At 41.8% G+C, this 25,222-nt stretch overlaps 1 protein-coding gene across 1 annotated transcript in view; it reads right to left on the bottom strand.

Moving 5' to 3' along the window:
- Orc2 (origin recognition complex subunit 2) overlaps positions 1 to 24,773 on the bottom strand; it is a 43,405-nt gene extending 18,632 nt beyond the window's left edge. Inside the window, exons 1-9 of the mRNA XM_050177417.3 lie at positions 24,551 to 24,773; positions 23,102 to 23,194; positions 22,960 to 23,034; positions 22,779 to 22,895; positions 16,353 to 16,447; positions 14,630 to 14,838; positions 12,327 to 12,459; positions 2,185 to 2,284; positions 462 to 605 (exon numbers count right to left, since the gene is read on the bottom strand). Coding sequence (XP_050033374.1) covers positions 462 to 605; positions 2,185 to 2,284; positions 12,327 to 12,459; positions 14,630 to 14,838; positions 16,353 to 16,447; positions 22,779 to 22,895; positions 22,960 to 23,034; positions 23,102 to 23,194; positions 24,551 to 24,659 — 1,075 coding nt within the window. The 5' untranslated portion in view covers positions 24,660 to 24,773. The remainder of the gene's footprint in view (positions 1 to 461; positions 606 to 2,184; positions 2,285 to 12,326; positions 12,460 to 14,629; positions 14,839 to 16,352; positions 16,448 to 22,778; positions 22,896 to 22,959; positions 23,035 to 23,101; positions 23,195 to 24,550) is intronic.
- Positions 24,774 to 25,222: the final 449 nt, after the last annotated feature.

Raw genomic sequence — 25,222 nt, 5'->3', positions numbered from 1 at the left:
CTCCGATTGTAGCTTACGATTGTGAGTCTACAGTGTGTCAGCCTAAAAAATTGCTCCTTTTGCATTTTATACATTACACCTACATAGCTTAGGTAAGCATTCTTTCAGAACTTCATAGGAAAAAAAAAAATGATTGGCAATGAATATTGTTAATCATCACCAAGAAAAAATAAAGCATAGAATTTTGGCTGCAAATGTCCCCAGTCATGGCAGTGGCTGAGAAGAAAAATAATAAGAGTGAAAGTTAAGAAAAAGAAAGTGATCAACTTGCATGCCACAGGCATATATAGTATTAACACAACGCAAGATAATAAAAATAAACAATAGGAAAAAAGTGACTTGCAAAAAACTGGGAAAGCCATAACAGTGGTCACTTCAAATACACGTAATAAGAGAAACCACTCGTACAACAAATGCAGATTATTAAAGAATCAATTCAAAATATTCGAAGTGATCCTTACATAAAGCAGCATTGATGTGGTCCAGCGAAGCAATTATGTGAATGTGACATGCTGTTGAGAGTGTGCAGAGCATTTCTTGAGCTTTTGCACTCCTCAAGCCCAAACCATCAATGTTGTTGACAAGAATGAAAAGGTCGTCTGCATCTGAAGAAAGAAACACCAAGACACTACATGCTGCAGTGGCCGGGAAACTCGGGTTGGGCAAACAGTACTACATAAGACAAGGACTAAACACAGCATATGCGAGTACTATACCTTACTTAGGCATCATCTGATTTAGTTCTGTTTGTCTAATATGAACAAGAGAAAGATCAGCAACACCAACGGATCTATTGTTATCTTCAGTGGCAATAGATGAGGTCCAAATCCACATCCCACCGATGATTCTCTCTGCTTAACGGAAATTGATCTTGTAGGTCACGCTTTAGCTAACTACCTGTGCCGGAAGAGACTGTAGAGCCGGGAACCCGTCATGGATGCTATGTTTTGCACGCCACCTATGCAACTGCCTTAATATGCAATTATCCTTATCAGGTGCAGTGTGAACTGTGCACAGCCAGGTAGTGCATCAAAAGCAACAGTGCTGACGAAAATAATGATATTTAAAACATACTTGAATTATGAATTTCTACAAGCGTACACTTTTCCCAAAAGATAGATGAAGTTGGTGCTTGTCCTGCGTCGTTCTGCCTCTCGTGATCGTCTTAGTTGGCGCTGTTCCTTCCTAATTCAAGTATGCACCATCTAGCCCATATGAATGTTGTCCTAAAACATAGTGCATACACATCTTGAGACATTTCTGATTGGCCCTGTGCTGTAATTTTGAATAGTATGTGCAAAGTGTTCTAGTGAAACAAGTTGAAAGGTGGACAGCCGGCTGTTTGCTCTCTGTGCCAGTATGTTGTCATGTAGAGGGTTAACTCTTTTCACTGTTTTTCACAACGCTCGACATCAGGCAGAAATTTCAAATGGCTGACAAGTGCTTTCGAAGCACAAGCTAGACATGAAATAGTTGGAAGTCTCAGTATTTGATGTTCCTTTAGAGAGTTCTCACATGGATTCCACAATCTGTAAACTTGACAAAACTCACTGAGGAAATGAAAATTCTTAATCCATTCTACAAGTGTACACTTCTCCCGAATCTGGAGATACAAGAAATTTGGTAAAACTAAATTTCTAATGAACAAAATTAATTGGCACATTAAAGGGTCATACTGGGCTTGCATAGATTATTTCTAGTCACACGATAACACTGCCAGTCTTCTCTAGAGCACACATCGAGACAACTACAAAGTATGTATTTGCAGACAATGGGTATAATAGTAAAAACATGAAATAAAACTGTGTTTTGGTGTCTTCAACGCCACTGTAGTGCACAACACATATGATCAAAGTATGGCAATATAAAACTGGTCGTTTACACATCAAACATGAAACATGGTTTGTACATCAAGGCAAAACACAATAACAGACAATACAACTCCTTTAAAGAATGAGCCTGACAACCCAAACAAAATAACTATTAAGATAAATAAACTATTTTACTTCTTTTTTTTCACTAGGCAGTACTCTACATATAATGATAAGTTACAAAATTTTCAGTTTCCTTAGAACATTGTTAAATAGGCCTGCAAAGTATCTAAAGTTTCATTAAAAATGCCTTTTTATTTAATTTGCCATTGTCAGCCTTGTATCCCCACACAGGAAAACAGAAATGGTTTACCATTTTTCGAGAAATGTTCAACTATGTGATCCACCTGTGTTGATCCAAGGAATGGCGCTCCATTGCCACTTGGGATGCACTGGAGGACGCTCTGAAGAATCTAGACAAAGAAGCATGCACTAAGACAGCTGAATAACATCCTTTCATTTTTTTAAAATCATTTGTGAAAAAAATCCTGTGACCCGAGTTTCTACTCTCAATAGCCTTCAGGCATGGCGAGGTGGACAGCACAAAGATAGAGAACAAAGTACTTGCATAAAATGCTGCATATAATCATGCTTAAAATAACATCTTGACAGGTAGGTTATATCAGGCACAACCATTGTGTTGAAAAGCCTTGAGCCTGGCATCACAAGATTCCAATATGTAATACATGCTTTCAGCAGTCTAAAATCTTGTCTTTTCTTTCTTTATGGTGATTTGTGGCTTGGATTGCTTAGTTACTGGAGCAGTCTGCTAGAAGACGGTCAGTCACCTGAAGAGTTACTTCAGGGCTGGCGACTTCGCACACCACTTCCACACTTCAACCAAGCTCCACGCAAGTCGGTAAGGAAGCATAAACAGTACCGATCCTCGAGACATAGTCTTTCTCAACTTCAAGAAGGCCACGTTGTCAGAGTACGAGGAGACTCTTGGTCACCAAAAGCCAGGGTTCTCAACACTACGGCTCTACCAAGGTTATACCAAGTTGTCACCGAAGATGGAAGTGTTTTGCGATGCAACCGACAACATCTCAGGGCGACGGCTGAGCCTTTCACCATTGCACGTAGTGATGACGACATGCTAGAGGATGGCTACGAGAACAGCGTACCTTGCCAGGTATAACCATGTGCTGCAAGCGCACCCACCACTGCACCCTTGGCAACCGACACCAGCACCAAGAAGATCCCAGAGCGAAAAATGAGAACCATGGCGGTTGGGGTATGACAAGAACTTTGTACAGGTGCCGTTATAGAACTCTAAATGTTCCGACTGTGTAAACAAATATTTCCTTTTCATGGCTGAACAGTGTTGTGAAATATGAGTGGAACGTTAACATGGCTTCAAGTTTGTCATTTCAAGAAAAGGAGATGTATCGTATAGATAAGTGATGTGATGCGTGCCTGCGTGCAGCATCAGCGGCGCGCATGCTCAGAACTTGGACATCCGTTCCTGTGACTGGAATAAAACCAGCGCGAATAAATGCTGCAGAGCTTTTTGTTTGCTTTGAATAGGTCCCTGCTGTCACTTTGACTTCAACACCAATAATACAAGCCTTCCATGTATTTTCTCATCCTATCTTAAAGATGCAAAACCATTTTTTTTGCACACTGATGACAACCTGATACCAGATAAGTCCCTGCTCTTAACATTAGATGTGGTTTCACTCTATACAAACATCCCACATAGTGATGGCATTCAGGCAGTTCATGCATATGACAGATCCTCTGATGAAAAATTGTTGGTAGTAATACACTGGCTACATTAGTGAAATTATTTTAGAACTTAATAACTTTGGATTGTGGCATATCAATGGGCACTCACATTGTTCCTAATTATACTAGCATTTTTATGTCTATTCTGGAGGATGACTTTATTAGCAATCGCATACTAAAACCTTTTTATTATAAGCCATTTATAGATTACATTTATCTTGCCTCATGCTGAAAACGGACTTTTATCCTTTATTGCTGATTTCTATTTCACACGAGCACTCTCAATCTACTATAAACTTTCTGGATGTTACAGCTTCCCTATTTAACAACAAACTATCCACTAAATGGTACAGAAAACCAAAGAACAGGCACCGTTATCTCCACTTTAAAAGTTCACATGTAAAACATTGGAAAACCAGTGCACCATATTATCAGGCGCTCCGCTTTAAGAAGCTTTGCTTAGAACAGTCAGACTTTTATGAAAAGTGTGAACAACTTCGCAGAGCTTTAACCCTTTCAGGGTCAATGACGTAAATATATGGTGCCGCGAACAAGTCCAAAATGGTCGATGGCATATATTTACAGTGCCATCTGTACGTTTAAAACGTGCGCCAATTTCCTAACTTTTTCTTTTCTGGCATGTGCTGCCACTATGTCAGAATACAGGAAATCTTTTTCTCATGCTTCCCTTTCTCGGTTTTCATTGCATGGTTTGTTTTAGAGCTAATTTGCTCCGGCGCGTCTATATACTACCGCTCGTGCATTGGCGCGCGCACGGGTGGGCGGCAGTTTGGGTCTTGTTCTGCAGGTGGTTTCGGCTTCTTGCGCCCGCAAAACTGATGGCTATCTTGTTACTAACCACTCAAAGGGTGACCACCTGTTTCTTGCTCGTTTAGTGCTCACAGAGGTCCACATAGGAAGGATGCCGCCATGCATGTCTTTTTTTTTTTCTTTTTTTGGAGACTCGCGAAAACTAATTGCCTCTGGTTGGCGATAAGATGAGGATTAGCGGAAGTTTGTCACACGTTTTGCTTTTTTGATGCGCACACAATCACACATTTTTCTTGAGTGCGCTCACTTACGCAGTTCGATTTCGCTATGGATGTAAATATTAGTGTAAGAGCAAGAACATTTGAGACTTGCAAAATATTCTTGTGTGCACGTTTTCTAAGCCTTATGTGTGAACAAAGCATAAAATTTTTAATTCTTATAAGCTTATTTCTTTTTTTAATTGTTACTCATGAGATCAACAGTACATACATATTAACATGAAATATCTTTCTCACTTTACGGTCACCCTAGAAAAATTACGGAAATTTTTTTTTGCAATAGGTCCCTCAGAAGAATTGGAATCTGCAATAAAAAATATTTACCCTGGGCGGTCGCATATGGCGAAAAAAATCGACCCTGAAAGGGCTAATCCAGAAAGAATACCCATGTCGTTAGAATGAATACCCATGTCGTTAGAAGAGCCAATGCGCTGAATTGCGAGGATTTCTTCCACGCATAAAGCAATAGTCCGTTCAGACTTCAGACACAAAGTAACCTTGTTGTAAACCACTCAGCATCGATTTTAAATGTTTGATCAATCCTTAAAAACCACTTCAACATACTAGCGCAGAGTGATCACCTCAAAGTAACCTTTCCAGAACCAACTTGGGTAGTCTTCATACGGTCTAGTAATCCGTATGACATCTTAACGTCATCTAAAACACGGATTTCTGAGACTGCAGGTTGCCGACCTTGCAAGAAAGCATGTTGCAAGGTTTCTGCACACATGACGACATCATGCATTACCAAAAGCACTGCCTTGGATTTCTACATGAAAATTAATGGTGATTTTACATGCGCCACTAACAACTGCATCTATTTGCTCAAATGTTCTGTTTGTAAATTACAGTACCTTAGACAAACTGAAATGCCGTTCAGATACTGTACGCCGTTCAGAGTGCTGGCGAACTTTCTTTTTGCCCGTTTAGTGTGATAACACCTCATGAGTTTCGTCGCCCCTTATTATTATTATTATACATACTATACGGTTTTTCCCCTATCACCATTGCTCGGTATGATGTCAACATGTGTGCATGTGCATTTCTTTCTGTAAAATGTTTCCCTGCTTTTCTCTTTTATTTCGGCATTTGATTTTGTCAGTGCCACATGGCTATTGCTGTCTTTTTTTGTCCTGATGCCCACGTGCCTATTTGGTGTTGTCGTGTGTTTTCTCTTGAGATATCAGCCGTTGTGTTTATTTATTATTATTTTTTTCCACATGCCTATTTCCTGTTGTGCATTTTCATCGTATCACATGCCCTGTTTACATACGTGTTTTTATCAGTGTGCTTTTAAGCCAGCAATAGTGCTGTGATTTGTCATAGATACATACAATGACACGTCCTTATACATTGTCACCGTTGCATGTGTGCGATGATTACACAGGGTATTGAAAAATAAGACAACATAGCAACATTTCAGAATACTTTCTGCGCATAAATGGCACAGACATGCAAAATGCCACGAAACATTTTGCATCACATTAACATCACCAGTTTAGACATGGAATTCAAAACAGAAATTTCGCCTTCATTTTTTCCCCTAATATTGGACCACCTTGCCTGAAGAAAGTGCTGATACATGTTTGAAAGACTATACCATATTTTGCAGTGTTTCAGTGGTGTTCTTTTCCCAAGATTGCCATCAGTGCCTCTTATTCAACAGTGCAAATTACATATACAAGGCGTCTTTCTTTTTTTATCTGTACCATATTTAATAAAATTGCCTGTGGCAGATAGCACAACTCTAACCCCTGGTCTAAATTACTCGATGAGGCGGCCAATACTTCTAGGAGAAATCAAAATGCTTAGTTGAATGATTAACACAAATACACCATTTAACTTTTACGAACAAGTGTAACTGGCCAGCTCGTCAAATCGGCGAATATATGTTTGAAGCCACGAAGCAAGCGAACGAGGAAGGTGCCTGGAGGTGAAGAAAAACATGCGCAGGGGAAAGTATGAAGGAGCGTGAGTGCACTAGGGAGCCCCCATAGAGCATGTGGCAAAGTAACGCCACCTGGAGGAAACTGTAGGTAATGATGGGCGAAGGGGGGAAAGACAAACAAGGCAAAGCGTTGTGGAGGACAAAGGTAGACAGAGGCGTGCCAAGTTGACGTCCTCTGGCAGTTGCTACAGGTTTTGTTTGCAATACAGACGTACTGGGATGACACTGTCCGCGTACGCCGTACGCTGTGCGTGCGAGTGAAAGCGCGCGACAGTAAGCCGACGATGGTGGCTTAATCTCGCATGCGCAGGAGTGGAAGCACACCATATTCTGTCGTGCGCATGGCACCGGGGGAGGGGAGGAAAGCGGGGCTTTGTACTTTGGTCGCGTGCGGTCACATGGGTTTATCTTGAAAGCGACATGCTTTGGGGGCACAGTCTAGGTGGGCCGACGGCTCATAGCTTTGCGTACACTGCGTTCTCACCCTTCAGTTTGCGTTGACGTGTCATTTCGCTTGCTGCAGCTGCCGCGATTCCTCATGCCAGCGTTTTGACAGCGAGCATCCACAGTCATCGAGTGTGAAGTGTTCATGTTTGCCTGTGCACAAACATGAACACTTTAACATTGACACCATGCTAGTTAATTTAACTAGAAAGCTAATGTTTACCAGGAGGCGTTCTACTCTAGCAGCTGCTGCATACTGCGCGGTGGGACGAGTCCTGTCTTGAATACGATCTGCAATGCGGACAGTGCAGGCGTTTAAGCGCACCGAGGTCCGATAGCGACGCATGCGCTATAGCGCCCATATGCTTGCGTGTCACCCACGTTCACGAATCTTAACATCACTTTAACTTTTTTTAATTACCTTATGGCAAATATTTCAGTCTAGGCACTGTAGCTAGTGAGTATTCAAGGCATAGCGACTTAGAACGAATTCTTAGGGTGGCACTAGTTTCATCAGACACTTCGAAAATTAATAACTCAAAACTGGCATAGTTCTGGGAATTCATTTGCCTTGCATGCTCACTATATAATCTGTTTCCTTAGTTCTATGCAGCAGAGCCAAGACTTCGCGACTGCAAATGCAGATTCTTGTGCAGCGAGATGTGGTGCAACAGTTCGGAACCCGCTGGATGACTAAATGGCCTTCACAAGTGGTCTTGTTGGTAGGTGGTTACATGGAAGCTTCTCTGCAGGTCGCAGGGCACTTTATTTGGTGGTTTTGCTTTGCTTTATAATAAATTATTTATTGAAGCTCTATGATATTTAAAAGTGAGTTCTCCACTTCTTCAAATGAAAATGCACAGAGAACAAGAAAATTAATGCAATGCTGCCATACAGACATTATTTGTATTTAAGAAGTACAAACAATTAACTGATTGGACAGTGGCTATATTCACAGACATTAATTTGCATTTAATAAGTACAAACAATTAACTGATTTGACAGTGGCTAAATTCCCACATGTAGTCAGCAAAGCCTCATAACCTCGAGCATGCCGAAATCTTGGAAGAATGCTAACATAATCCTAATCCATAAGAAACCATAATCCATAATCCATAATCCATAAGAAGCCAAAGACTTCAAAATTATAGACCGATCAGCTTACTGTCCGTTGCCTACAAAGTATTTACTAAGGTAATCGCAAATAGAATTAGGAACACCTTAGACTTCTGTCAACCAAAGGACAAGGCAGGATTCCGTAAAGGCTACTCAACAATAGACCATATTCACACTATCAATCAGGCGATAGAGAAATGTGCGGAATATAACCAACCCTTATACATAGCTTTCATTGAAACAATAGACCATATTCACACTATCAATCAGGTGATAGAGAAATGTGCGGAATATAACCAACCCTTATACATAGCTTTCATTGATTACGAAAAAGCGTTTGATTCAGTCGAAACCTCAGCAGTCATGGATGCATTACGGAATCAGGGTGTAGATGAGCCATATGTAAAAATACTGAAAAATATTTCTAGCGGCTCCACAGCCACCGTAGTCCTCCATAAAGAAAGCAACAAAATCCCAATAAAGAAAAGCGTCAGGCAGGGAGATACGATCTCTACAATGCTATTCACAACGTGTTTACAGGAGGTATTCAGAGACCTGCATTGGGAAGAATTTGGGATAAAAGTTAATGGAGAATACCTTAGTAACTTGTGATTCGCTGATGATATTGCATGGCTTAGTAACTCAGGAGACCAATTGCAATGCATGCTCACTGACCTGGAGAGGCAAAGCAGAAGGGTGGGTCTGAAAATTAATCTGTAGAAAACTAAAGTAATGTTTAACAGTCTCGGAAGAGAACAGCAGTTTACGATAGGTAGCGAGGCACTGGAAGTGGTAAGGGAATACATCTACTTAGGGCAGGTAGTGACCACGGATCTGGATCATGAGACCGAAATAACCATAAGAATAAGAATGGGCTGGGGTGCGTTTGGCAGGCATTCTGAAATCATGAACAGCAGGTTGCCACTATCCCTCAAGAGAAAAGTGTATAACAGCTGTGCCTTACCAGTAATCACGTATGGGGCAGAAACCTGGAGGCTGCCGAAAAGAGTTCTGCTTAAATTGAGGACGACGCAACGAGCTATGGAAAGAAGAATGATGGGTGTAAAGTTAAGGGATAATAAAAGAGCAGATTGGGTGAGGGAACAAATGCGGGTTAATGACATCTTAGTTGAAATCAATAAAAAGAAATGGGCATGGGCAGGACATGTAATGAGAAGGGAAGATAACCGATGGTCATTAAGGGTTACGGACTGGATTCCAAGGGAAGGGAAGCGTAGCAGGGGGTGGCAGAAAGTTAGGTGGGCGGATGACATTAAGAAGTTTGCAGGGACAACACGGCCACGATTAGTACATGACCGGGGTAGTTGGAGAAGTTTGGGAGAGGCCTTTGCCCTGCAGTGGGCGTAACCAGGCTGATGATGATGATGATGATGTTCAAGGCTAGGGTCCATTCAGGCTGGTTCAGGCCTGTTAGAGCCCCTCCTACTCAATCACACTCTTTCCTGTCATTCTCTCCCACTTGCCAGCGCTTGCTGCTCGTGGCGCTGCCAGTTGACACAGTCTGTCCCTGCTGTGCACAGGCTTACGGAACTTGTTCACGTGAGATAAGCAAAGCAATCTTTTATTCACTGGTATGGACGTGCGCAGGAATATGCCCTGAAGTTTGGTTTGCTTCTGTTTGGTATACGGACAGTGTTCATCATGAGGTACTGCTGTGTGCCTATGTGCACATAAAGTGCAAGAAAGAAGGACACCGGGGTATCATTCCACGAGATTCCTGCAAACCCTGAGCTGTGCCAACGATGGCTAAAAGTGATCTCGTGAAGAAAGTGGGAGCTGAACACACAATCGAATTGCTCTGTCGTTTGCCGTAAGCACTTCGTTGCCTCGGACCTCAGGGAGAATACCAAAATTCGACAACTAACCAAGGGAGCGGTGCCCGGAGTGTGCCCTCCCGTGCTACCCCTCATATACGAAGCCTGCACTTGCCAAAATACATAGTGATGTAAGTAGTCGAAAGCGCGCTGTACAGCTCGACAGCAGCCAAGAGAAGGCTAGCAAAAAACAGAAAGTAGCAACTGCTGCCAGCTTCGACTATAATGAAGACCCTGGCAACCCTAGCGTTGCATCGGTAGTTGTTGCGCGACCAGTGTTCGCGCCAACTAACAGGCCAACATGCTAGAACACAGCTCTTACTTTGAGTGACACAGTATGTGCCGTAGTGACGGCAGTGCATACTGAAGCATTAACTGACAGGACAGCGCCGTTTGGAAAGCGAACAGTTTCAACACAGACGGACAGGGCCACAAGTTCAAGGAGCTTCATGGATCGCGAGAAACCAGTGTGCAACATGCTGTTGATGTGTTTGTGGACATCCCCATTTTGATGTGCAAGAACGAAGAGCCAGGCCACAGAAAGATGTTCCTTGACCTCTTGTGCCGTAAGTTCATCAAACCACTGCTGACTAACCATGCTTTTAATATTACAGACAAGAATTCAGTTGCCAAGATGCGTGCAAAGAAGCCATTGTTGCATTCTTGACATATTGAGGTAAGTATTGCAAATAAATGTTTGACTGTTAAATGTCCCATGTGGTTGACTTGTAAAAAAATTTGGGAAGTGAGAACAAAAGGCTTTGAAAAAGCAGAGCAAATCACAAAATCGAGGACAAGCACAGTTTCTGGCTATTACGTTCTTGGCCGATCCCAAGGAGCGACTATCGAAGTGTTTGGCTAGTGGCTAGTCGACATCAAAACAATGCTCGAACGAACAAACGAAACTGCTCACGATTGACATGGCTGCTACGTCTTGCAATCATATCACTTGTATCACATTAAATATTTGCGGTGTAAACACTTGAGCAGTGCTTCCTGAACATACTCCACGAACTAAATAAACTATAGTGCAATAAGCAACTCAGCCACCAATGTGTTTAGCACAAGTAGGGCGCGGCATGTATACTGCCTATGTTCCAGCAGCGTTCTGAGCGGCAACGTAGTGGCAGCTAGTAGCACTGCGCTGCGAGCAGCACGAGAACCGAGGCGTTTGTGGCAGTCCCATTGTGTGGCGCCAGAACTGACCGGCATAGTATAACAAAGGAGGCGTTAATCTTTAGCATGCTCCGCTGCCAAAGCAATGCCAGCGATGTGCTTTAGAGGAGTACTGACAGGAAATTATTGTCTCGTTTTTATTGCATTACTGACAGCCGTCAGCCCAGTAATTATGCTATGGGGCCTCGATTCCCCGAGACTGCCACAATTAATTAACTACATTACCTTTCTAATGTGACCATTTCAAAATGCATGCCATAAGCAGCGCGACTTCGGGTGAAAAAAAGACTCATCACGTCATCGAAGCCTGTAGCGGTGGTACCAGATGACACTGGCACGCACTATGGCCGTGCTGCAGAAAGCTCAGTCCAATCAGCACTCGACAGGACAAGAGTGTCGCCTTTAATAGGCAGTAACCCAAATGCGCTGCCCTTCCCTGCTGTGTGCTGCACGAAGTGAGCATCATGTTTTGCTCTGAAGGCACTGTGGCATTGTATTCCATCAGTACCCCTCAGCTCTACTTCGTTTTGGTTTCCCACAGCTGTATTAAAATGACAATGTGCATTTCAGGTGGCTCAGGCCTGACGAGCTCAACGCGGTCAGCGTCTCGGGCTGCAACGATTCTCGCTGAGTGGGCACGTCATAACCTCCTGCCAAAATGCTCTGCCCGAAGAAGCTGCTGACCAAATTCAAGGAGAACGAACATAAGCTTGATGAAGCTGTAAAACAACAACCTGCTTCTCAGGCTGCTCGGGCCTCACCAGATCAGCACACACTGGCATCTCATGGTGTAACAATTCATGCACTGCTTTACACTAAGTAGACGTAAACTGAAGTTGAGTTTTCCAATTTTTTCAGTAACCTTGGATGGCACACTTTCCCAGTTTATATGTTTTTCTTGCAATTTCTCCCATAATGTATGAACGAGGTTCTACTGAGTTATTACACGAGGAAACTTATTTTCTAGAACAGTCAGTGTGCTAATACATTTCATGTGGAGTTCAGCTATGCAAGCTTCACTATGTTAACAAGTTGAAAGCAGCTCACAAAGAGTCCTGTGTCCCTCTTCCTTGTGTCCTTGTCTGTTTGTGCTAAAAGACACATTCCCACATGCATATAATCTAGCTATGCAGGGTGTGCTATGAAAGAGATCACTTGCCTCTGTATAAGATAGCGAAGGGTTGAATCCATTGACAGTGATGCTTGCAAAGTCAGTCAGCACAGCTTCCTTGAACCTTTGTAGCAGTTTAAGTTTTGAGCCAGGTCCATGAAGCAGGATAGTGAAGCCCTCCCTTGAAGGAAAAAAAAGAAACAGCACAGAAGTATGCAGTGACATGTGTATAGACAAGCTCCAGAGCATGGCGTTAAGAAAGTACGGCAGCACTGTTATCAGATTCAGCGCAGGACAAAAATATCCAACTACTTCATTGACGTGAATTGACATTGAAGGCAAGATTAATTAAAGGAGTACTGACACATCTTTTCAAAGTTGTACAAACTTCATCGCATGTAAAACATGTTAAACAAGTATGATAGTTGGGAAACATTTATAAGATAAGTTTTAATCTGATGCTTAAGTCAGCCCACAAAGGCCAGATCTGGTGCCATTGACATTATCATGAAGTCATGATAAAGCAAAATTTGATGATGTCATGTAGCAATAAAGCTAGGTACGATGACATTGCTCATAAAAGGAATTAACGTAAAATGCTGAGAGGTTATCTGCTGGCTGTGCTGGTGTACGGCAGCCACAGCAATATCAGGGATGGAGTGAGCCAGCGTACTATGACACCACGATGCATCCGCCTCCTGGGTATCTATACTAAAGCTGGCTCGAAGAAACAAGTATTACAGTCAATTACTTAAAATGCTCTGATGCTTGCATAAGGCAAGCATTAACCAAGACACAACAGGCACTATCATTTTACAAAAGTATACAATCATTGCATTCTACTGGCACTAACGCATGCGATAGAAACTTCGAGGTTAACAAAGAAGCTTGAGGGGAAGTTGTAAGGGCCGCGCAAATAGCTATAAAACAAAAAAATTTAGACATAAGGTTAAAAGACAGGAAGCCAGCAGTACAGTTCAGAGAGCAAACGGGGCAGCCGATATTCTAGTTGACAGCAAAAAAACGGAGCTGGGCAGGCCATGTAATGCATAGGGCAGATAACCAGTGGCCTATCAGGGTTACAGAATGGGTGCCAAGGAAAGGGAAGCGTAGTCGAGGACAGCAGCGAATTACCTGATTGTGATGAAGTTAGGAAATTTGCAAGCATAAGATGGAATCAGCTGGCACAAGACAGGGGCAATTGGAGGTTGTTGGGAGAGGCCTCTGCCCTGAAGTGGACATAAAGATAGTCCGATGATGAAGCTTGCCAGTATTTTTTCGAAAATTTGTGCGGTTGGACCTTCATCTGATGCAAAAGAATTCACAAGTAAGAAATGTCAGGCTAGTACCCTTTAAGAATCAATGACGTCTTCAAAGGGTATCTTGCAGACTGTTATTTGAAGTTACATGTAAGAACAGAAGTGTCAGAACAGTCATCTGCTTTTCTCACCTGTATAGTGCCACTCCTATTTATGCACACGCTAGTCTACAGAAGAGGCGATGTAAGTCAGTTTCACATGGGAGGTGCATTTATTAAGATAAAGTTACTTTGTAGTATATGCCAATAACAATGACGATATCAAACACAGTATGCTTCACGACAACCTTAACACCAGAAAATGCAGACTGAAATGCCCAACACAATTACTCTATACAGCACTTACCGTAAAATGCAGTCAGTTTTAATTGCTGGAAGATGTGGGAAACAGCACAGAAAGTGTCGACAAAGACTAGAAACACACAACATGAGTGCTGTGTCATGTCTTTGTCTCTGTAACATTTAATGCCGTTTCCAACACCTTTCAAGGTACCTTTTAGAAATGGTTTTAGGCGCAAAACAAAAGACACGGACAACAGAATAAAAGACACGGACAGGCGAACTTTTTTTCCCCTGGTCATATCCTATCAGCCAGGAAACTAAACTCATTCTTGTGAAGAGACAATGACGGAACGCTGATACACTGGTCCCCAAACTTTCTGATATACATCGCCTTTGCTAGTTCCCATGCCACCGTATCCATGTCAATGTATAATGAATGATTTTGGAGGTGCCAAGCACTTCACTATAAAGGTGTTCAACTGTATCACTGAGCTTTAGCGTTGAAAACTTGGTACACTGCTGGCTTTTTTTCTTCTTCCAGTTTTACAGTTTTCAACAATTTTTGTAAAAAGTGCCAGCCCAAATAAAAAACCCGCTTCCTGCAGTCATTAGATTTTAACTTTTTCTTATACATACAACGAGCTTCATTAAATACGGTGACGCAGCAGCCAAGTAAAATGATGTCCCTGTTCCCATGTGTTGAGATGGGAGCTCCCAAGCAAACGCTTCAAGTGAAAGACAAGCCCCTCACCTCAAGAGTGCCAGCCAGTGTGCAAAGCAAGAGTGGTAATTCACAAGCAGCTTTGCCCGATGCTTGATGTGGAGGTCATTCACCTTTTCCAATGTGCTGTTAATCTCGTCTGGTGCCATTACAGGCCTGCCAAGCTTGGTTAGTGTGTGGTTCGAAGTCTTGGATCGCGAGTTACTTGTAAAATAACTGCCATATTTTCCAATGCCAACCTGGGTAGCATAGGCAATAACATAATTAATCAAGGCCCTTCCAAGCATACCTGATTTGCTCATTAGGTATGTTAAAATATACTTAACTTTTCTAATCATGTATTAATACTTTAAATAATATGCCTTTGAGTACTGAACATTAAATATTTATTTTCTATTAAAGCTTAAGAAAAGGTAACATGGAAGACACAGGGGAAAGGAAATGGAGTTTAATATGCGTACAGTAGAACCTCACTACGACAAACACAGAAACAACAAATTATCAGATATAACGAAGTAGGTACAAAATGCTTCTCACCAACATCAGCATGTAACAAATATGTGCATTTAGCAAATAGTACTATTGGATAAAATGAAACTATTTTATTGTTGGAGGCAGTTTTGTTATAACAAGGTTTGATTCTAGTACCTTTTGCATCCGAAGTTCAAGCAACTAATTGGCTTGTAAATGAGAAAGAACAGAAAAGACTTCTGGCACCATCACATGACAGTGACAATAATAAAATAAAAAATAAGCTAGGCATTGTGACAGAACATTGCACAACACTTAAGGAATGCAAGACATGGTGGCATTAGCCAAGAAGCATACCAAGAACGTGAGACCTCGCTTTGTGTAAAGTGAGACAAAAAATGCACGGGCAGCCAGAAAAATGGGGACAGCTGTTATCAGCCGTTTTGCGTGGTTCCTCAGTAACCAGAGAGTTGAAGAACAACCTATGCCAGCCTCGGTAGAAGAATTGATATGGCTGAGTATATGTGACCGCATTTGCCAAACACTTTTAGTCCCAATTTCTTTCCGGCGAAACTGCATAAAATTATCTCCCCGTTTTTTACTTTTCACACATAACGCATTTATTCAAAAAGTATATTTATGATTTGTCCCTTGCATTCCACAGAATCATGATGTAAGAAAGCTTGCCCTAGGAAAGCTTTTTCATATATATATATATATAGATACATATATATCTTATATGGCTGAAGCAAATATTAAAAGTTTTTGACTATCATATCTTGAAATTGAGTACATTGTGCTCATTGTAATTGAGCTAACATAGCCAAGCTTTTCAACAAGAAGGTTTAAAAAATATGGTACAAAATACAATTATAAGACCTATGGTGTTCAGTTATCAAGAGTTCTGAGGATCAAACATAGTAGGTCTCAAAACTGTATATTGCACCAAGTTTTTTTTTAGTCTTTTCTATTCTTTTTCCTTTTATTTAGCAGCTAGGTTAACATTAGCTGGCACACCTTATAGATCAAATAACAAAGAAAATTCAATTTGCACTTGAAATCGCAAATATTTGCCTACTCCTACTTTTCTAGCGTTGTTGTGAAGGCACCCATAAGATGTGAGTATACCAAGCTGCTACTATGTGAAACAGGCAAAAGCTGGTGTAATAAACGTGCAGAAAAATATGACATATGAGAACAGTAAGATAGCCATGGGTCAGTGATTGGAAACAGTTATAGTAGGTTGACTTAGATGATAGAACAAACAGTGCACTGAGCATACCTTATCAGATTCCTCATCCTCGTCGTCCTCAGATGATCGTTCGCTGTCTGAGTCACCAGAAGACGTTTCTGCTTCATCCTTCATCTTCGACAATTCTTTGAAGATATTCACAAGGAAAACAAAAAAACAAAAAGTACACCCTTCTTATAATTGTAAAACTAGCTTCCTTGCGAGGCAGTCTGCCCAACTAATGGTGGCGTAATCATATCTGCAAACAGCCTGTACAAGCGTAGTTTGCTTGTATCGTGATATGGAAATAATGTACATGTGGGTCTTGTGACCAGACCATGCTCAAAGTACAAGCCCCAGCATGTGCAACTAGGATTTTGTCTTCAAACAATCATGTTTCTGGTTCTGCTTTAGCTAACCTGCTTAATGTTTCTTCATTAACCAATTCACAAATAACGAAACACAACAAGACACAAAACGCAAAGGCATTGTACAAGACCAAATACCATATTTTTGTACCCAACAGATGATCAAGAGCTGGCATCCGCAATATTAAACCTTAATAACAGTAGTGTTTGTGACGTGGACAACCTGCGATTAGGACCACTGAAGTACATAGTGCACGAGATAGTTTATCCATTAATGCACATATTCAATCTTATGCTCTCTGCTGGTGTATTTCTAGAAAACATGCACATTGCAAAAGTGACCGTAATTTCTAAGGGTGGTGACAAAAATGTATTGAACCATAGACCGATATCAATTTTACTTGTCTTTTCTAAAGCGAAAAAATGTTCTTATACATAAGATTGTCTAACTATATTTTTAAGCAGTCACCATTGTTCAACAGAAACCGCTCTGCTAAAAGAAAAGGAAGTAATCACAAAAAATTTTGCAAACCATAATTTAACACTGGCAATATACAGAGATTTATCAAAAGCTTTTGATTACTTACAGCATGAAATACTACTTGATAAACTACAGTCATATGGTGTACACAGCATTGCGTATGACCTCCTAGCTTCTTACTTAAGGCATCGTAAGCAATAAGCGCCTGTAGGAGCACCTTCTGCGGATATTAAATCCATAAAGATGGGAGTACCTCAGGGCAGCATATTGGGGCCGCTTTTATATTGTGTTTAAGTTAATGACATATTCTCTTTTACCTCAAATCCACATGTAACCTTAATTTGCTATGCTGATGACACTATATTATTAATCACTGGTAAAACATCTGACGATATAGAAAGCATATCTGATGAAACCAATGCCACTGTCCTTAGAATGGACAAAATGCAATTATTTCCTTATTAATACCGCAAAACCAATACTCTTCAGGCCAAAGAATAAGGTTATAAGTTTGCTGACGGTTGCAGTCAGTCATAATATGATAGAAATAGTAGGATGCACAAAAGTCCTGGGCATATATTCGTCAAGTGCTTTATCTTGGGATGACCATATCTGCAAAACTCATAAAAAATTATGCAAAACCAAGGGTATACTAAACAAACACTGTAGACAAATCATGCCTGAAGGCATAAATTTGCTACTTTACAGCTGGCTCACCCTCTCTCAGTGATCCTACATGCACCTGGTATGGGGCACAACAACAAAAACAAATCTAAACCTACTGAGAGCAGTTTATGAGAATAACTGCAAACGTCTTGCATGATTTTCACATGCAGCAACTCTTTAAACAAGTTAAAGTTATAAATTAAAATTATTATTATAACTATCATTTACTCCAATTTTACTGCTCGGCCACAAAAAAAAAACAATTCGGTTTACAGCGACATTTCGCAATTAAGAGGAAGCTTTAGCTCAGGGGCTCCTATCTAAATATATTGTTACCTGTGGAAAGACCGCACCTCCACCAGAGTGTTACGTGTGGAAAGACACAGACGAGACAGGCTATATACAGGCTATTTACACTGGAGCCAGACAGCCAGGTCAACCCTCGCTCGCGCCAAGGGCACAGACCCACTTCATCGTCGTTCTCGTGGCAGATCGTCTCTTGAGCATCTCTCGATGATATCGTAATAATATGTAAAACGAGAATTTGCTTTTCTCGACAATCACCACACCACATTTGATGAGGTTTGTTGCATTTAAATGAAAAGCTCAAAATCTAGCGACTGTTGGTTTCGAATTTCCGATTTAGCTCAATTTATTATTAAAAACTGGCAAAAACAAAAAATTTTAGGAAAACGAAACTATCAAGTTTACAATCTGCAATTCAGCAATAAAAAAATTATATCACACTTCTATGAATTGCACCTAACAGTACATCTAAAGCACACAAAATTGATATGTTATACGTGAATCTAAAAAAATTCAGTAATATAAAGATACAGCTTTTGCAGGACCCTTGTACACAACGTAGCAAATTCACGTGAGATATAAATTGACCTATGAAATTTGTCCGCTTTGATTGATCTAATGGATGCCATTTACAGAACCGCGCTATCTGTTCTTGAAGCAGAGCTATTAATTTTTAAACTTCATGCTTTTATTCTTTTCTAAGTTTCGAAATTTTGAAAATTCTTTTCGCAATATTCAGGCCCTAAATCAATATTCCCCTTCCAACAGTCACTAGAATTTAACTTTCTCTCTCAAATGCAACATCATTAAAAATCGGTCCAGGGGTTATCTTAGAAAAACATTAGTGTTTTATATGTACTTGAATAGGCAGTGTCGGAGTCGGGCCAGAGCTAAAGCTTCCTCTTGGGAGCAAATGGTTGCCATATACAGGATGCATTTCCCCAATATTTGGCACACACCTACTCCTCTTAACACTTATGTGAAACAATCAATCACTTTCACAGACGGATCTCATAATTAACTATATTGTTCCATTGATTGAAAGAGTGTTAGCAGTTGTATTGCGACCGCTGGTATACCATCGCCAAAGTGAGGGGCTTGAGGCTTTGTCAAGCTACCTTGAGACAGCTTTTTACTCCAGGCCCCTGCCATCATGCACACTTCGACGGTAAAATAAAACAATCCAATCTGCAACCTTGCATTTTCTTAACATGGTTTTTCACCATTCGTTGCTTTCACATATTTCATGCTTCATGTCATGGTTTATGAAATTGATGATGATTAATAGATTTTATTGGCACAAGGGCGAAATATGGCCAAAGGGCGCCAAACAAGAGATAGTAAAGTGATGTTCGTAGAATGTGGCAACTGTAAGGGATGTGAATCAGAATGTGAATCACACATGCAACTTGGCTGTAGGGATGTCTAAAAATTAGTCGCTGTAAAGTGCATACAATGTACAGGCATTAAAATAATCAGAATAACTATTGGTGTATGCTATGACCATAAATTTTCTGTTACCCAAGGGTGATGTACTAAACTTGTAACAGTAGCACTTGTACCTCACAAGACAGCCCTTGAACGCAAGAGCTGGGAGGCATGGGCTCTACAAAAATGCTGTCGCAGCAGCAGCCTCGAGCAAGAAGATGTGCTACGTACACCTTGGGCTGACATCTCGTAAAAACGCTAGAACTAACTTATTGTCAAATAGTGGTTCCACGCCAAAAAACACTGTGGGGTGAAGGGGGATGTGTCATCTGTAGGCTCGGGCAAAGTACTTTTTTTCTTAAAGCTTCTATTTCCCAACACTCCAACAGGAAGTGAAGGACCGTAAGTGCCTCGCCACATTTATCGCAGACAGGAGGATCCACACCAGTCTATAGGCAGGGGTGAGTGCCATTGGTGCGGCCTATCCTAAGGCAGCAGAAAATAACCTCACTTTGTCTTGTTTTCGTTAGTGGTGGCCAGTTTCCGACACTTGGCTTAATGACGTGAAGTTTATTTTGTGTTTCAATGTCCCACGTACGTTGCCAATGGCCCCTCAGTTTGTTGTGAAGGAAAGGCTTTACATCCATGACAGGGACAGCTACGGAGGAATTACTTTGTTTTGTATTTACTAATGTGGCTACACAGTCGGCAAGCATATTACCCTCGATGCCTCTGTGGCTAGACACTCAGCATATTATGAGGGTTCAACCCTCTACAAAGTACAGAGGGTTGAATAAAGTTCAGTAAAGACAGGGCTTTTATTTTTTTGTAGAGAAACTGAGCCTTTGACGATGCTTAATGAATCTGTAATTATTCCGTTTTGTACTTTCATTTCCTTGCTGTGTTGTGCAGCCAACAAGAGTGTGTAGGCCTTGGCCGTAAAGATACTTGTTTTGGGGTGCAAACAGCCCTATTCCTAGAAGGATGGACTCAGTGCAGCATAAGAAATGCCAGCATGCGACTCTGAAGCATCAGCGTAGAATTCTGAGCACAAGTGTTTTGACTGAAGTTCTAGGAACTGCGACTTCATGTGTACTTCTGAGGCATTCTTCGTAACTTTTACAAAAGACATGTCACAATCTATCAGCTGCCACAGCCATGGTGGTACTGGCTTGGCTGGACCCATTAGACGGTTTTCAAGGAGTAGGACAGCCATTGCTTCGCTGAGGTTCCAGATGCGCAGTGAGAAAGGTTCTCTCATCGATGGACGGTTGCAGAAAAGTGTGGCACAAGTGGTATTGTTTACAGTTTTGTTACAAGGATATTCCTGGTTAGAGTGTGCTTGCAAGAAATACATGAAACTGGTCAATGACTTTTGCAGAGACAGTGAAACCCACATTGAATTCTATATAGCGACTTCGTACCGGACTACTTCTGAAAGCTCCTGTGGCCAGGGCCAGGCGTATGCCTAAATGATGAACAGGATCAAACATTTTTAGGGCACTCAGTGTAACGGATTGATACACCACAGCCCCGTAGTCTAGACACGATCATACAAGACTCTTGTGCAGATTCAATAAGCATCTTCTGTCACTGGCCCAGTTGGTGCGGGAGAGAATTCTCAGTACGTTCATTGTTTTCAGGCACTTGACCTTGAGGTATCTGATGTGGAGGATGAAACTTTGTTTTGGATCGAGTATGACACCTAAGAATATATGTTCTTTGTTCGTAGGAATGTGCTGTCCTTGCAGTACGATAGTGGGGTCAAGGTGCAGCCCCCTCTTTCTTTAAAAAAACGACACAGGAGTTTTCATGTGCCTTGATCTTAAACATGTTTTCATCTGCCTATTTGGATGCTTTCTTTAGCCCAAGCTGGACTTGCCTCCCGTAGACTGCAAGGCTACCAGATTTAAAACCTATCTGTACATCGTCTACGTAAACAGAATAGAAAATGACTGGAGGGAGTGAATAATGAAGCGTGTTCATCTTCATGATAAAAACCGCTGAGGACACCTCTCTGGGGTATGCCTGTTCCCTGTGAAAATTAACTGGAGTGCGTGTTCCCTATATTTATGCGGAAAGTACATTTCGAGAGGTAACTTGCAATAATGTTCAACGTGTTCCCCCTGCTAGCCATTCATGACAGGTCTCAAAGGATTCCATAGTGCCACGTGGTATTGTAGGCCTTTTCCACATCAAGAAAAATGGATAAGAAAATCTGTTTATGGCCAAAGCATCATGAATATTCCCAGAAGCATCACGAAGCACCACGTCAACAAGCACAAGGTGATCGATTGTTGACCGGCCTTCTCTAAATCCACGCTGGTATGGATCAAGCACTTTGCTTGATTCAAGGTAATGTAGAAGGTGATTTATCATTTTTTCAAACTTGCAAAGGCAACTTGTTAGCGCTAACGGGCAATAGATTATGCTCTGTGAACCCGTTTTCCTTGTTCAGTATATACTGATTGGTTCTGGTGTGGTCTGAGACTTGAGAGACAACGGACCGATCTCGTCAAGTGCCTGATCGGAGTGACAGACTGCCCCTAGGCCGCCTTTGCTCAGCCGCATTCGTTAATGTGAACCTTCTTTCCTCGTTTACCATATACTCAGTGTAACCGCTGTCTGTCCGTAAATAAACTCAGTTCAAATTATTGACATCCAGCATCTTTAGTTCCAGAATACCGAAGCAGAGAACAGTGCAGCGGCTTAGGAAGAGCCAAGAACGAACCAAAACACCAAGAAAGAACAACCCAGTGAAGGAAGAGAAGGAAACTTTACTCCTTTTATGTTAAATCTTCGAAGGCTGAAATATTAAAAGTGCGAAACAATAAAAGGAAACCTGAAATGATGCCATTTATTTGGCACTACCTCTGGGATTGGCGCACGCAAAAGGCCGCGTTTCTACCAGAAAGCTCGCCTTCGTGTATAGTGTTCGCCGCCAGCATTTCTTAGTAAACATTACAGTTACATAATGTGCAGTTGCCGGGAAGCGTGAGAAGCAGTCAGGGATCTTTGAATGCTATTGCGTAACACTCTTAAAGGCTTAGCTTAAGCGTCCTCCATCTTTTTGTTCACGGAGATTAAAATCAAATTCAAATTGAATGATTACCAGATTAGTTGGGCAAATGTGCAGTGCAGAGAAGCGCACACGTGCATTTGAAAAAAAAAAAGGGGGGGGGGGGGGGGGGGGGGCTACAGGAATATCAAAAATATCTGCACACTCACTTTGCTTAATTTTTCTTCTGAGTGAGTAAGGTGATTTAGGGGTAACAGGCTGGCGAGGTGTACTGCACGAGCCCTTCCTTGGCTCTCTGCTTGGCGTCTTTGAAGCTGCCTTAACCACTGCAAGCATAAAATAGGCATAAATTCACAAACAAAAGCAAAACTACAAATAAACTTTGCTTACCATGCTTGGCTTTTGGTGTGCATGTAAGGTTAAACACTTGGCGTCCTGTTAATGTGTCACTGGTGGCATGGAGACCTTGAAGTGATGCATGCAAACATTATTGCAGTGATGGCAGCATAGAATCACATGATATTAGACTTACCTATGGGGATCGGCGTCTCTTCCTGTTCCACACCAGCAACCAGTGGCGGTTCATCAGCCAAAGATGGCTCTGCTACAGACCCCTTTGATGCAACTGCAAAGAGAAGCATAAGTATCAAAAATCAAGAAACGGTATTGCAGTAATACGGCAAAATGGGCTAGTTGGCTGGAGTTCACTCTTAAATACAGTAACAGCGGGAACAAACAAGGGATGTGAAGGCAGAGAGACACAAGCACTGACTTGTGACTGAGGGTCTGTAAGGGTTGTCCCTTGTCAGCAGCAAACTCGCAGTTGCAAGTCAACACTTTTGTCTGTTATTGTTCTTTGAGCAAGAAAATGTACTACAACCATCAGAATGGACAGGCCAGGAGACAGTGCATGCCTGAAGGACATGCAAGCCTTGGAGAAAAGCAACAGTTCACACAAGTCATGTCATACAGTTAGTGTTTACTGAATGGCATGATTTGTGTAGCGCAAATAGCTCAGAAAAATGAAAAAAAAAAAAAACCAGCCTAAGGAAAAGGCAGGCAGAAAGACACGTGCTACACTTACAAGTGATTATTCTGAAGCAAACCATGCTACATGCTGCAATGACGTTGCAGGTGAACTAGGAATTTGGCACAAAGATGTGGACGGGGTGAAGAGGAAGACGAAGCTAAGGAATTTGACGATTCCTGTTAATAAATATTGCGCTGAAGACAGCGCGGTATCCCTGTAACAATATATACTGTGCAAAGGCGCGATAACAAGGGGCAACGATGAGCCGTAGACATCACTAATGAAAAATGTTTGTTATAAACATTATTTGCACAGTAGTGCAGAAACACATGGCCAAAATTATGCCACACTAACTAGCCCACCAGTCTGTCACAAGCACTGACTTGTGACAGGCTGGTGCATTTTACGTTCAAATCAATGGTCGAGATTGTGTCAGCTAAACCCAAGTTGCCTTATATGATGCCGAAATTAAATTGCTAAGCTCTTGCCGTTGATGACGTCTCCTGCTCGCGTTGCCCCGCATTTGCGATCGCGCGTTTGCACAGTATACATTGTTTGCTTCCAAATAAACTGCTAGCTATACGCGTCTTTCTTTGTCTGCTCTTTACTGTTCTGAATTCCTTGCGCCACAAAAATCATAAAGTGTCACTCATTTACTGATGAACAGTATGTCCAAGGCGTTCCGCTGCAGCTGCAGCGGTAATGGAGCTTTAATTAACAAGTGAGGCTGTGTAGTGTTCATGTCAAACCTACGACACCAGGACGGCTCTGTGCGAGTAATCTGCGCACTTAGGGATATCTATACTCTCTCTTTTTCTCTAAAAAGGGGTTCTGTATGAGAAGGGAAAAGTTGGCGCTATATTCTGCAGCCCAGGGAGAACGGCCCAGCGACAATGTTGCGTAAATGTACCGGATAAGTTTGTTCTCGGCGTCAGTTTCTAGATGCCTTACCTTTCTTCTTCCTTTTGCTTGCATCTGAGAGGTTATATATGTGTTCGATAACATCATCGTCACCAACAAAACGCACTCTCACGGCTCCTTCGGTAGTTGCAGTAGACATCGGCAATGACGTTTTTGAAAGGTTGTTCGGGATGAGCGGGAGCAGAGACTGCGGGCTCACAGAATTAAAAACCAGGCGGGCTGTCGTGCTTTGATGCTTTTGCAATTGATGTCGCATACGATGGAGCTGGCGAGGAGCTAAGCGGCTCGCAAATGTTTAATAAAAATCAAAGAGAATAAAAATTTGGTACCACAATCAAACATTTACCTTCTTATGCTGTACATATACTATAAAATGAGATAAAACGATTAGTGATCATGTTTCTTCTTGGCCAAGATTCTGCGCAGTCGTCCGATAGCGTCTGCTTGTACCTGCATGTTTGTAATGCATACTGTAATGGCTTATGCATTACGAATTTCGGGAAGAAATAACATGCGCGCACTGCAGAGAGCTCAGCCCATAATGACATGTGCGCAGAATCTGTCACAAAAGTCCTTCAAGGTTGAACACGACACAAAGAAACAGGAGTTCTTTATCAAACTCGGCAAAGGTGCGTATGGCTGTAGTTTTCCCGGAAGTCGCTTTCGCGCTTTCTCCATAATATCTCTAGTGCGGCTGCCGCT

The sequence above is a fragment of the Dermacentor andersoni genome, chromosome 5 (genome assembly GCF_023375885.2).
Source record: "Dermacentor andersoni chromosome 5, qqDerAnde1_hic_scaffold, whole genome shotgun sequence".
Lineage (NCBI taxonomy): Eukaryota > Metazoa > Arthropoda > Arachnida > Ixodida > Ixodidae > Dermacentor > Dermacentor andersoni.
This window is presented reverse-complemented; position numbering and strand designations above follow the sequence as displayed.